The sequence below is a fragment of the Eptatretus burgeri genome, chromosome 6 (assembly GCF_056783735.1).
Source record: "Eptatretus burgeri isolate ZD-2024b chromosome 6, Ebu_testis_v1, whole genome shotgun sequence".
NCBI lineage: Eukaryota > Metazoa > Chordata > Myxini > Myxiniformes > Myxinidae > Eptatretus > Eptatretus burgeri.
Genome location: NC_140966.1, coordinates 76,533,520 through 76,548,094, shown reverse-complemented (window position 1 = coordinate 76,548,094; position 14,575 = coordinate 76,533,520). Strand labels below are relative to the sequence as shown.

Here is a 14,575-nt window from a genome sequence, read left to right as displayed (position 1 = left end):
GCTTGATGCTCAGCATTTAAAGGATAGAGCACAGACAATCTCTATCATGTGGCATCCGTGGGGAGGCAGAAATTTATCCTTAAATTGCCCCACTGAGTGCAGAGACACAAGTGACGTAATCGAGACCATGACACAACCCAAAGCTCCTCGGGAAGTTACGTCATTTTCCCCAAGCTCAGTGGCTGTGTACGTCTGAAGTCAAGTCCGGTGTCTCATGTGTGGTATCTGTGTTCATGTTTTTGCACGATTTGTATTGCAGTCACTCCACGAGCCACTCCACATAATTAATGCAGACTTTGTGACTTACTAAAGCTACTCCCCTTATGCAAGCCATGCGATCAATGCAAACTACAAGTGGCATGCCTAATTGACATGACTAAAATTAATTAATCCCCGAAGCAAACTACATGCCTTATGCAAACAACCAACCAAACACTAGCTGTGTAACTAATTCAAGCCGAAGGCCTTCTGCCAGCTGCACACTTATTTGAAAATTTCTCACAGAATGCTGAAGAACGATATATAACCTTTCTAAAGCAATACATGTATGTTTTTCTATACAAATAAAAGGCAGTGTGTGTGTGTGTGTGTGTGTGTGTGTGTGTGTGTGTGTGTGTGTGTGTGTGTGTGTGTGTGTGTGTGTGTGTGTGTGTGTGTGTGTGTGTGTGTGTGTGTGTGTGTGTGTGTGTGTGTGTGTCCCATAACTCCAAAACCATAAAACCTAGCAGCCTGAAATTTTGCATGCACACAAAGAAATCTCCAAGGAAGTGCAATAGTGAAAATTGGGTATTTGGGTTAATTAAAACACTCCTTTTGAAGATAATTAACGGCCTTATTTAATTATATCCTTCATCAGGCGATCCTCGGCCACCTCGCTGTCTGGAGTCTTCAGGCGTTTCCTGGGTAACCTCGCTGGGGTCTGAAGCCGCCATGTTTTTTGGCCTGCTCAACCACGTATTGACTTGGAACAGACCGCAGTGATTTCTTAATGATAAAGTTGTTGTTTTCACTTTCCTTATTCATATTATCCAATACCTGTTCATCATAGCTACGAATCGCTGGGTACAGACAATGCTAATAAACATCGGGAGATGTCAGCGTTCGTGGCTTGACATTTTGGGCGTCTCTGGGACATGTATCAATACACATGTAAAAACAATGAGTTCCAGCTGGCCACGTGTTTGCCATGATCTGGTTGTGAAGGCATAAATTATATCGATCAACATTTTATGTTCTTTGCCTTGATATATTTTTCAATGTAATTTTGATAATTTTCCACTTGAATCCCTCTTTCAAAGAACTCTGTTGAAAGGTAAATCTTTGTGTTTGTCGTTTTTATGTATTTTATGCGTGTCTACGTATATAAATGTATTACCATAAAATAAATGAAAAATCAAATGCAGGTGAGCATCCCAAGACAATAGGGATGGACGGTTCATATGGTTACACAATGTGTAAGCACACCCACTAGCATATATATATATATATATATATATATATATATATATATATATATATATATATATATATATATATATATATATATATATATATATATATATATATATATATATATATATATATATATATACACACGCAATAGATCAGTTCGAGTATTATATATCAGTCAAATAACTAAGGGTGCAGCAAGCGACTTTAACCACTGTGAGGACACATTTCAATTTTCTGTCTGAAGTACTAAGGTACGCAGATATCTTTGGCAAACTATAATTATGACATTCTTTTGTAAGAAAAATATTGTATATCACACCATTTTCTATCAAATCACAATTCAATCGAAAATCTGTACCATTTCAACAAAGTGAAAAATAGCACCACCAAATAAGCTGATGTAATGTGTGTTGCAATGGTAGACACAAACTTGGCTTTGTATGTAGAAGTCCTGCACTTGATGGTGTGTGTACAGGCACCAGGTGGAATGCCGGGACCCCAGCCTCTCCTGCATAACACAATGGACCCCAGGAATCCGGGTAGGAAGTCAAGCACCATTTGATGAATACTGACGTCATGTGTTAGACGCTGTTACAAGCTAAAGAGTTAGATGTTGTGTGAGTGATTTGATGTTGTTTTTGTATCGATTTTGCTTTCGAGAATGTCCTTCACGTGTTTGCTGTCTGACATTATACCATACTCTTGTCTCTTCTGTATTTTATTTTGATCTGGGCCTTACCATGCAAAAACTAAAAAAGAAAGGTAGATGTAAAATACAGAAAATTACACCCATTGGTGCAGTAATAGCTTGGACCGGTTCTTAGTGAGATGATAAACGAAAGCATTTTGCGAGAATCAACACCTGAAGTGTCAGCATTTGTTTCAAAGTCATACGTCAAAGTCTCATTTGCAAATTTAAAAGTTAAATACGTTGGAGATGCCCCCACTTTGCACCTCTGCAAGAACCTCCCCACCTTCAATCTCCCCAAGGGTGTCATCTTCTTCTCGGATAGTGTTCCCTGCCACACTTTTCTACGATGGTAGAGACAGCCCAGATGATTGGGGAGTGGGTATGGGAGATGATGCAATCATTTGGAGAATGCTGCAAACTGAGCACCGGGCAATCATGCCTTCGTGGCCAGGTGATGATTTCTGATTGTCAGATTTTCCTACAAAAGACAAGCCTCATGAACAGTCAGGAGTTCTGTAGTAGTCCAACGGTCAGGGGTCCAACGGCGTGGTACTTGTCACAATATAGCCACAAGTTAACCAACCCAGAGCTGTGTACGACTGTAACCGTGCTCGCAACCCGGTCAATACCGGACCACACAAGCAATATTTCCTCCATATTGCAGCTGAAGGGATGCACTGTATGTGAGAGATCAGAAGAACAAGAAGGAACTCACATCAGCATTTGGTTTCTCACCTGAAAGCCTTTCATCAGAGGGATTGTATGCTGTGTCTCTCCCTTTCCGGAACATCAGTACAGCCTACGTGGGTTGGTTGAAAAATAAATCTCAAACCGCGAGCTTGGTCCAGGCAGAGAAGGAGTTAACATTTAAAAGGAACTCCCAATGTTAACTTTCATCTGTGTTGGTCTGTCTGTGTCTTTTTGTCTTCTTTCCTTTATATTTGTCTGCATGGAGACTTAGAGAAAAGTTAAAGACTGTTAGGTTCACCATTTTATTGTGTTAAAGGATTTTGATAATCTGTGTTTGCCTGTGGAATTATTCTATTTCATACGACTTGTGATGGTATTGTAAATACATGTTCAGTAATTAAACAAATTCGTTTATTTTGGGAAATGGTTTGGCTCTCTTCCTCCTTCTGCATATGTCCATAGGAAATGGTTGAGCATACATAAAGTAAATTTTCAGTTACAATTGCAATGGCCTGTCCCTCGGCTATTTCTTTGATTTGACCCACAGCGAGGTCTTTTGGGCCATCGGGGCTGTGTCACATCATTCCTTCAGGTAGCTGAAGCCTGTGACATTACTCAATATAAGCCAGGTCTATGATCGATCCATCTTTGTGAGAGCCGTCACAATCATTCTTGCTGTCATCCCAATTTCTTCCAACTCCATGCGTAGATGTCAGCCACTTGAAAATAATTGAGGACACATTGTTCTAATTTTGTTTCTCATCCTCTTACCCATCACTGTACAATCCAAGGTCATCCAGTCATTGCTGGACCTCTGCAGAGGATGTCAGTTCCACGTGGTCTTGTTACTATTGGCCCTCAGGTGAGAAACCAAATGACAAACTGTTCTTGTTCTTCAGTTAATTTTTTAACAACAGTTTACTTTGCAACAACTTTGCACCCTCTGGTGTTTTGGATTGGTATTACTTGGTCTGTTATTCTATTTGGCCTGTTACTCAGCCTTCTGCTGAGAAATCCCCAAAACCTGAAAAAGCCTTAGCTTCAATTTAGTCCAATACAACAAGATGGGAAGCATCTGCCAGCCCAGAGTGGGCGACAAACTCATGGCATTTCAGATGAAGGCGTTTACATCATAATAATCTGTCCATATGCCTGGTGTTGGCTTAATGGTTAGGGTGGTGGGCTTGGGATCCTAGGGTCCTGAGTTCAAATCCTGCTCAGTTGTTGAATTAATACCAGGTGGGGTTAACTCGGCCTGTCATCTTTCTGAGGTCGGCAAAATGAGTGCCAGCTTGCTGGTATACTGTGTTGGAGTGGCGACCCGTCCAGTATTGTACCCAATAGCCAAGGAGACTGCTTGGGCAGCACCAACGCTCTGCACAGAGTATGGTCCCAATGGATGGATGGATGGAATCTGTGTATCAATCATTCAACCAAACAATCTGTGCATCAATCATTCAACCAAACAATTTATTTTATATCACTTTTCAGTTCGAAGCAAAATCTGAAGGTGCTTCATTGTTTTGTGGACGGCTCCTCATGGACTTGTCTATGGAGAATACCAAGACATTTTCCAGTCAAATATCAAGGAAATATGGTCTGTTAAAGAATAGTTGTGCCTGGTACTGAGCCCAAGGAGCTCCAGAGACTGCACTGTTCAAAGCGGTTGCCAACTGTGGTGGACTGGGAGATTCACCAACCAAAATATATGAAGGGATAAAATAAGAGTGTGGCATTCTCCTGTGTTTAAAGAAAACTTCCAAGTAATTGACCATTGGCTTCATTTTCCATATCTACAGATAGATCGATATTCCAGATCGACAGAGAGGTAGATATGTCAGAACAGCCAGCCTATCAGAAGTGTGGAGTGCTGATCTGCTTTGGGTGGAGTCATCAGCAAAAGGCTACAGAGGGTTTCACAAGGAACCAGAAATATTTTTGATGTACACCAAGATTGGGGGACCTTGGTCTTTTCAGCAAAGTATTTTGATTATGGCGGTGTCGACTTTTTCACCAGCGTAGCATGACTCCATCCTTCAGCAGTAAAAGGCAGAAAAGGAGTTTGTTCCAATGACAGGCCAAACCAGTTTTCTCCAAACTTTGAAGGGCAGGATGTTGAGAGGCTTGAAAGTTTGGTTTGAGGTGAGCTCCATGGTGAACTCTGGAACATCTTAGGACATGTACACTCTGGGTGTGGGTTATGTGGAGTGACTGCAGCTCACCATTGGTGGGGTTTCCATTCCAGGTGAAGAAGGAAAGCAACTGTACACGAATTGCCTCTTCACACACATCAGTGCACACACAGTATCAGGGTAGGGATTAAGTTTAGAAAGTCCATTGGGACCATACTCTGTACAGAGCGTTGGTGCTGCCGAAGCAGTCTCCTTGGCTATTGGGCACAATCCTGGACAGGTCGCCACTCTGACGCAGGATACTTGAATGACTCGGTCATCCCAGCAAGCTGGTACTCATTTTGCCGACCTCGGAAGGATGGCAGGCTGAGTCAACCCCCTGGTGAATTAATTCAGCGGGCAACGAGGCTTGAACTCAGGACCCTCGGATCCCAAGCCGCCACCCTAACCACTGAGCCAACACCAGGCTACAAGTTTAGAAAATTATCTCCAAAGGTATCCAGATTGGGAATCATCCCTCTGAACCAAGTACTTCCTTTCCAAAAATTTCATATGACATCTGATAAGATCCTTGTCAATTTTTTTCTTTTATCAGATCACATGAGAAATCTTAGGAAATTATATAAAGAGATGTCCCAATTTTAACTTGGTATTGAAAGTGTTTTCTATTTATATTCCCCGTTTTTGTTCTTTCACGAGCTTTGGCCATTGTATAAATATATAAATAAACAAATACATAAAGAAACAAACAAGTCAACATTTTAAAATGTTTCAGGCAACATTGCTGCTGTCATATGAGAACAATCTCACACGTCTTTACCCCAGATTCCATCAGAGTCTAAAATGTTGAGGAAAGAAAATAACAGTTTCAGCAAGTGGCATGTGCTGTGATTTGCTCAGCCTTATTGTGTGAGTATCAACTACATATTGCCCTCTAATGTCATTGTCTACTCAGGGCTATGCCGGTGGACTCAGGCCTGTACTACCGAATGCCCTTGGTACACCTCCTATACCTGCAATGTCCATGTGAGTGACCACAACCTGAATAGAAGACATTTTAGACAATTAATAATAACTTTTCTACATTAAGAAGCTTCTTTGTATCCATGCGCTCATAAAATAGACCATAAGCATCACATAAACAGGAAGTGTTGAGAGGACATGGTTGGAGGTCATAACAGGAGAGATTATCATGTACTGACACTATAACCCTAACCAATGATCTAGTTGTTGGATATCTTGTGGTGATGGTGGGGAGTTGATACTTGAACTTCACAGGCTTTTCACCGGTTATTTGTTTTCTCTGAGCCACTCGAGGTCTGCTCAGGAACCTGCCTCGGAACTCAGGTCTTGTTTTCTTTTTAGAGCTTTTTCAACTTTTTTTCCAACCTTGTGTACTCGTACATTCTATGGTGTTTATGAACAAGCCAATAAGGCAAAACCAGGAGTCTTTTAAAATGAAACTAAACTGAACTCATGATTAGGTAGAAATAATAAACCGTACCTTATATCTCGGTACGCTGGAGTTAAAAAGCATAAATATGGCAAACGGTACTAAATTTAGGTTGTGTTTCAGTTTTGTATATTAGACTCGGTGTAATTTGGTTGGAGTGTCCGTTATAAATCTGAGAGGTCGGTAGTTGGAACCCTGGCCATGTCCGAATGCTGTGAAGGCAATGGCAAACCACCCAGTATAACCCTTGCCAAATAACTGCTTTGGCAACACCAACACTCTGAAAAGCATACGGTACATCAACAGCAACATCCGTTTTTGGTCTCACATCTATGTTCAATCGTTCACATGAAACGGGACAGAGACATGTTTAGTGAGTAGAAAAACTGACAGTAGTGCAAGAAGAAGATTGCAGGTTGAGGGGCATTGTCTTGGAAGGAGCTAACCTCATTGCCGAGTCTGAACGAGAGAGCACCTCTCACCTTGCATGCACTGATGTCTGTCATTCAATTTGGTAAGGGGCCCGAGATGACACTGGGGGAAACTTAGTGAGGAGAACGAGATGCAAAACAATGTCAAAGCTTCAGGATATGTCGAAAGTGATGGCACTTACCTCTTGCTTTCCAAGGAGTAACACAATTGAGTAACCAAGGTGAAAGTCCACTGACGGTTCATGATTAAAGAGTTTTAAAATATGAATAACTTGAGGTCACTTGCAAAATGAGAGGCAGACCATCCCATAATCAAATTCATCTTACCACTTTGAAAGTCACAATGATATTTTCTACCCATGAAGCAGAGGAAAGGCATCCTGTAGAGAATGATCTGTTGAAGATAACAGACAAGAGATATATTGTCGTTAAGTGGGGTTGTATTTGAGGTCTCTTTTGCAACCTGGAACAGTTGAATAGGAGGTCGTGAAGGCTGACGACAAACTTTTCTGCCTTTATCATGGATTATGGTAGTATTCCAGCCAGAGGGATGATACGGGAAAAAATTAAAGGACAGCTCACACAGGTTATGTAGTCATTCCCTTTCGACACTCTCAATAAGCAATGCTCGGTCAGAAAGAGGAAATTGTTTTGCTATATTGTATTAACCAGAAATTGCCTTATTTTCACAAAAAGCATTTTGGATATTGATGAAGGTCAGTTTTTGAAATAAAATACTTATCAACGAACCATAACATATTCCCTCCCCATCGTATGGTCTTGGGAGGAACCAACTGCAGGCTCAATGTCTAACTACGTTTTGTACAAGTTGCAACTCCTTCCTTGTAACCGTTTTTTTGAGCTGTGTTGTGAGCTCTTAAACTTTCAAGACAATTAAAATATTTGAATTATTCCATTAAAAATAATTTAAACAAGTATACAAGTCCTCATCGAGGACACAGCCGCAAAAGCACTTTAAAATGGGATGTGTAGATTTTACATTTCAATTAAAATAAATTAATTAATATGTTGGTAGTGGACAAGTGTGTATAAATAAATATTACAACATGGTATATAGGTAGCGGTGATGGTGAATTGTATAAAAATACATAAATAATTCAAAGTTGTGTGTTGGCAGTGGAGATGGAAAGGTGTATAAAAATAAATACATAATTAAAGGTGTCTTGGGCCTAGTTTTGTTCCTCATCTTCATCAATGATCTTTCTGATTCCTTGGAAAATCCTGATTATCACTTTGCTGATTATTCCACCCTCTGCCATATCATTTCTCATCCTCCAGATAGGCAGGCAGCAGCCTCTTCCCTCTTTACAGACCTTGATATAATCAGGAGCTGATCCAACACTTGGAATATGCTTTTCAAACCTGACAAATCCCACATACTTACTCTGTCTCTCCAAAATGACCATCTGGCAAACCCTCCCATCGACTTCCGAAACAAACCACTTGAAGAGGTGAAGTCACCAAAAATTAAGGGAGTATACTGTCCCCTTTGAGCTGGCGCCCCTGCCTCACGCCTTGCTCTTCTAGATGCCTTAGAAAACAAGCCTCTCAAAATCATTGGGATCTCTCGTGATGAAGCTGAGTGTCTAGGCCTGTTACTTTCATATCACAAACAGGTTGGTGGCCTTTCTGATCAGTCTCCTTCTTGCTTGGTCATCCGGATGGACGGCCTGATCTAGGCAGTATCTTGGTGGTACCATACGCCTTCCACTTCTTAATCATTGTCTTGACTATGCTCCAAGGGATATTCAAGGCCTTTGAAATATTTGGAATTCCCATCCCCTGATCTGTGCCTTTCCACAACTTTATCCCAGCGGTCTTTTGAAGGCTCCTTGGTGCTCATGGTTGAATCTTTGCTGTGAAATGTGCTACCCAGCAGAGGAAATCTACAGGAACAGCTGATTTTGTTCTGAAATAATCAGAATCACTACAATTTAACACAGGTGGAGGCCAATTAACTTGGTGTGTGATTTTGAAGGTGATTGGTTACATCTGAGTTAATTTGCAAGGGGGGTGGGACACTTATCCAACCAAGATATTCTAGTTTTGTATTTTAAATTAATTTACTGAAAATTGTAGAATTTGTTTTTCACTTGAAAGTTGTGGGTTACAATGTGTAAATAAAGGTGGGAAAAGTCTGATTTAATGCAATTTAATTCAAGGCCATAAGGCAACAAAAGGTGAAAATTTTGAAAGGAGGTGTAGACTTTCTTTTGGGACTGTAGATCGGTGACAAAAAATTTAAATTTAATCCATTTTAATTTCAGGCTGTAACACAACAGATTGTGGAAAAAAATCCAGGGTGTGAATACTTTTTGAAGGATATATATATATATATATATATATATATATATATATATATATATATATATATATATATATATATATATATATATATATATATATATATATATATATATATATATTGTTGCGAATTCGCGCCCGCCGGCGTGCGGACGGCCACGTCACTCGAATCGCGACCGCGTTGCCCACTGGACGGACAATTCAGTCGTGACCCTTCCGGAATAACGCCGGGAGCTAGTCACGGGTGGGGGTTTAACCCCACCACGACTGTGCCAATTGGCCACCCGCGCAGGATAGGGTTGCTCGCCAAATTCGATCTACCTAAGTACCTGCGCGGATGGTCGACCGGGCGATCGTACCTCGCCGCAGGTCGACTCCGGACACGAACCGCTTAAGCGGTCCGTTCCGTGCTACAGTGATAACCGAGCGGTGTTATCGTTGGCCTCGACGGTTCCGATTAATTACCAGGCGTATTAAGCCCACTACGAACCCTTTACGTGAAGCAAGATGGAGGGTCAATAAAGAAAGGACGAAGCAAAACGGGAAAACAGTTTACACAAAGCACATTTATTTCCCGGCACACGGAAAGCACACATATACAGCCATAGAGTCAAAATGCACATATAGCAACAAAAACAAAAGCAACGACGCAGAGTTTCTACCGACTACGCGCACACACGGCAATACTTATACAGTTCTACTTTAAAGACGGCGCCAACACACATTTACTCAAAAGCAAAGGAAAGAAGCCACCCTCATAGACAAGGGGGCAGACAGGCCTGTAGGCCAATATGTGCGCGTGACCTGAAGGAGCGGCCAGGCCCGCGAGACCAGGGGGGTCCGACCCGCGTCCTCGTGACGCGTTGGCGGACGAGCCGCAGATGTGGCCGCGTGGCTGTGCCCCGACTCCATGCTCCTTGGTGGGTTTCGTTGGCACGACGTTTGGAGTGGGGTGGGAACGGGGCCCCCTTGTTGCACTATCTCGGCGCGGGGGAAAGGGGGAATTGTTGATGCCCTGGGGGAGGGAGAATGGCTGGCTGGCTTGGGTCCTGCGACGAGCGATCTCACACCGCGACCTCGTCGCCGACCGCCGTCCTTCTCGCCTCGGACCCGAGCTCCTTTGCCTCTTCCCGCAACTCTTCTCAGCCGACTCCAGAACCCAACTCTTCCTGCCTCACCAATGACTTCGCCACCCCACTCGACTCTCTGCCACACCGATCACTTCGCCACCCGACTCCACCCTTCCTGCCACACCGATCACTTTGCCACCCGACTCGACTCACTCTCCCGCCCCCCCCCCCCGACTCGACTGACTCTACCCCGATTCACCTTGCACTCGCCGTTTTATAGGCCGGCAGGAGAAAACAATATGCAAATCCCCAGATCAGGATGACCTCGGGGGCGGAGCCACGCTCACCAATTGGACGGAGGAAAAGTGGGCGTGAACCTCCCCTGATCCTAGAATTTGCATATATCGATTTCACACAGACGCGCCTGGAGGCGGGGCCAAGCCGCTCCGCGCTTGCTAATTGGATGGAGGGGAAGTGGGCGTGTAGCGTTTGTGATCCGAATTTTCCTCGGAAAGGCCGCTATTTGCGCTCGCAGCTCGGTGCGTATCGCTGAACAGGCCCAAGACAGCCCGACGCTCAATGTTCACAGGTGGTGGTGTGGGAATGGCCGTAGAAGGAGAGAGGCGAAGGTGGTGGAGGGTTTTCGGTAGTGGTTGATGGTTATGGTGCCGTTTGGGAATGGCGGTGATGCGATGATGTGGGAGCGAGTTGTGAAGGTAAAGGTCGTGACTGTTAGCGTTGTTGTTGTTGTCCCAGGGTTGGAGCATGGTTGCAGTTGGTGACGATGGCTGGCGTGGTGGTTGTTGTGTGATGGCGGTTGAGACGTGGTTGGTTCAAAATAAAGATAGAACAGAAAAACGGCTATCTCAAAGCGTCACAGCTCGAATGAATCACATAAATTCCCTCCAGACAATGGGTTTGGGGCTGACTTCACATGTACTTAGAGATATCTCACCTACGGGCTCTGAATGGTGTAATGCGAATTTCCACAGCCGTAACAATATATATATATATATATATATATATATATATATATATATATATATATATATATATATATATATTGTGTGTTGCTCGTGGAGATGGGGAAAATTGTATATAAATAAATAAATGATTCAAGGTGGTGCGTCAGTCGGGAGATGGTAAAGAGTACGTAAATAAGTGAATATGTAATTCGACGTTGTGTGTTGGTAGTGGATATGGTAAAGTGTATATATCAATAAATAAATAACTTGAAGTTGTCGTTTGGTCACGCATGTGATAAAACGTAAAAATAAATAATGGTTCCCGTTAGCACATACCATCCTGTACTATTTCCTGGTGTAAAAACTTTTTTTTGTCATGGCGAAATTCCAAATTGGCTCTGATCCCAAAGTCATTTTGACATGCCTCATGCCCACATGTTATTGCACACATGTGCATCCAGTCATTTTCACTTCGAGGCTCCGAACCGACGCACAGATCAATGGATGGACGGACTGACAGACGTACAAGACCCAAAATATTGGCCTCCATTGAGGCTGATATCCGGTTGGGGACTGATAACTTAGTGCACGATAACTGTGATGCGTTTCTAATGGTTTTCCAATGAATGTTTTCACACGCCACTGCTTGAAACATTGCACGCCACTTGATGAGGATCAAAAACAAGTGTTTGCACGAAAGTGCAGACATGTAGTAAAAAGAGACAATTTATTTTTAGATGGTTCATATCGAAATCTGGAAGGTGAGTCTCGCATGGGAGCAAATTCACTTCCAGGTGCTAATGGTGAACAGTGTTATTATTTCGTTATTTTGAATCTGGCCACATGTAGATGGCTCTAAGCTGAATCCAATCAGCATAAGAAAAGTGAAACTGAAATGGCGACCGGAGCGAAAATATTTTCTCGTTGAAGGTAAAGCATCCTCTTCATGTTCAATCACCTCCTTCAGGCTCTGTCATGCCTGGGGTATATTCTCAGCTTTCAAACACTCATGGACTTGTCATGGACACCCTGACATCCCACTGACTGACCTTTCGGGCTGCGCTGCTTGACAGGAGCTGTTGAATAATTCCAGAGTGATATTTGTTTGCTTGAAGCTTTAAGAGTGAGAAAATATTTCATGGATGGTTAGAAGACCTGCTCATCCAAGGCAGCTGGATTTTTTGAACTTCTTGCCTCTGCTTTCACCATGTTCCCATGTACTGTATTGTGGATATGCCCTTGCCCACCTCCTTGCTATCCTGATTGCTATATTACCGAAACATTATCCTTCTCTTCCCACCCCTGACTGTTATCCCCTTCTTCTTCTTCTTCCTCTTCTTCTTCTTCTTCTTCTTCTTCTTCTTCTTCTTCTTCTTCTTCTTCTTCTTCTTCTTCTTCTTCTTCTTCTTCTTCTTCTTCTTCTTCTTCTTCTTTCTTATGCAGCACATGGCTGCGGGGTAACATCATTTGCTGGGGGCGCAGCTGTGCCGCTGTTGTAGTGCTCCATATAAATTAGAGCAGCAATTTGGAACTTGTTCAGGGTGCCGGCAATAACTCGTTTACCCTTTGTGGAGGACACCGTGGGACCAACTAATGCTGGCAGGTGGGACGTCCAGTTTTTGGTCCATCCGAGGGACGGAACACGCATCAATTCCTTGCATTGCCTGTGAAACACCAGGATGACAGTGCATAGCTGTGTTGAGATTCAAACCCAGGCTCGACAGCTCAGAGGCGAGTGTGAGCTATCCCCTCCAAGCCTTTCCTTTCGTAGCATTTTCTCCCCTCATTCCCAAGTTTTTAGTCTCCCTTTCCCCACCCCACCCCTCCCCCATATTCTTCCTTTTCCTCATTTTCTCAATTATTTTTCTCAATTTTGCCCCCATTCCCCCTCTTTCATTCCAATATATATATATATATATATATATATATATATATATGTATATATATATATATGTATGTATGTATGTATATATATATATATATATATATATATATATATATATATATATATATATATATATATATATATATAATATTGATGATATGCAATGGAATCACGCAAATCATAATGTATCCCTGACCCTCTTCACCCAAGACACAATGTATCGCTGACCCTCATCACCCTAGACACAATGTATCCCTGACCCTCATCACCCAAAACACAATGTATCCCTGACCCTCATCACTCGAGATACAATGTATCCCTGACCCTCTTCACCCAAGACACAATGTCTCCCTGACCCTCATCACCCGAGACACAATGTAATCTGACCCTCATCACCCAAAACACAATGTATCCTTGACCCTCATCACCCGCAGCACAATGTCTCCCTGACCCTCATCATCTGAGACACAATGTATCCCCGACCCTCATCACCTGAGACACAATGTATCCCTGGCCCTCATCACTCAAAACACAATGTATCCCTGCTCTCATTACCTGAAACACAATGTATCCATGACCCTCATCACCCACGACACAATGTATCCATGACCCTCATCACCCGAGACACAATATATCCCCGACGCTCATCACCTGAGACACAATGTATCCCTGGCCCTCATCACCCAAAACACAATGTATCCATGACCCTCATCACCCACGACACAATGTATCCATGACCCTCATCACCCGAGACACAATGTAATCTGATCCTCATCACCCAAAAGACAATGTATCCCTGACCCTCATCACCCAAAACACAATGTATCGCTGACCCTCATCACCCTAGACACAATGTATCCCTGACCCTCATCACCCAAAACACAATGTAACCCTGACCCTCATTACCCGAAACACAATGTATCCCTGACCCTCATCACCAGCAATACAATGTGTCCACGACCCTCATCACCCGAGACACATTGTACCCCTGACCCTCATCACCAGAGACAATGTATCCCCGACCCTCATCACCCGAGACACAATGTATCCCTGACCCTCATCACCCAAAACACAATGTATTCCTGACCCTCATCACCTAAAACACAATGTATTCCTGACCCTCATCACCCAAAACACAATGTATCCCTGACGCTCATCAACCAAAACACAATGTATCCCTGTTCTCATTACCTGAAACACAATGTATCCCTGACCCTCATTACCCAAAACACAATGTATCCCTGACCCTCATCACCCAAGCCACAATGTAACTCTGCTCTCATTACCCAAGACACAATGTATCCCTGACCCTCATCACCCAAGCCACAATGTATCCCTGACCCTCATCACCCAAAACACAATGTATTCCTGACCCTCATCACCTAAAACACAATGTATTCCTGACCCTCATCACCCAAAACACAATGTATTCCTGACCCTCATCACCCAAAACACAATGTAACCCTGCTCTCATCACCTGA

At 43.0% G+C, this 14,575-nt stretch overlaps 1 protein-coding gene across 3 annotated transcripts in view; it reads left to right on the top strand.

The window, feature by feature from the left end:
• The window catches only part of LOC147025110 (single-stranded DNA-binding protein 3-like), a 164,862-nt gene that overhangs the window by 120,254 nt on the left and 30,033 nt on the right, over positions 1-14,575 (top strand). For all 3 annotated transcript variants that reach the window (XM_085885723.1, XM_085885725.1, XM_085885724.1), the window contains exons 7-9: positions 1,928-1,991; positions 3,625-3,695; positions 5,921-5,991. In XM_085885723.1, the coding sequence (XP_085741849.1) occupies positions 1,928-1,991; positions 3,625-3,695; positions 5,921-5,991 (206 nt within the window). The remainder of the gene's footprint in view (positions 1-1,927; positions 1,992-3,624; positions 3,696-5,920; positions 5,992-14,575) is intronic.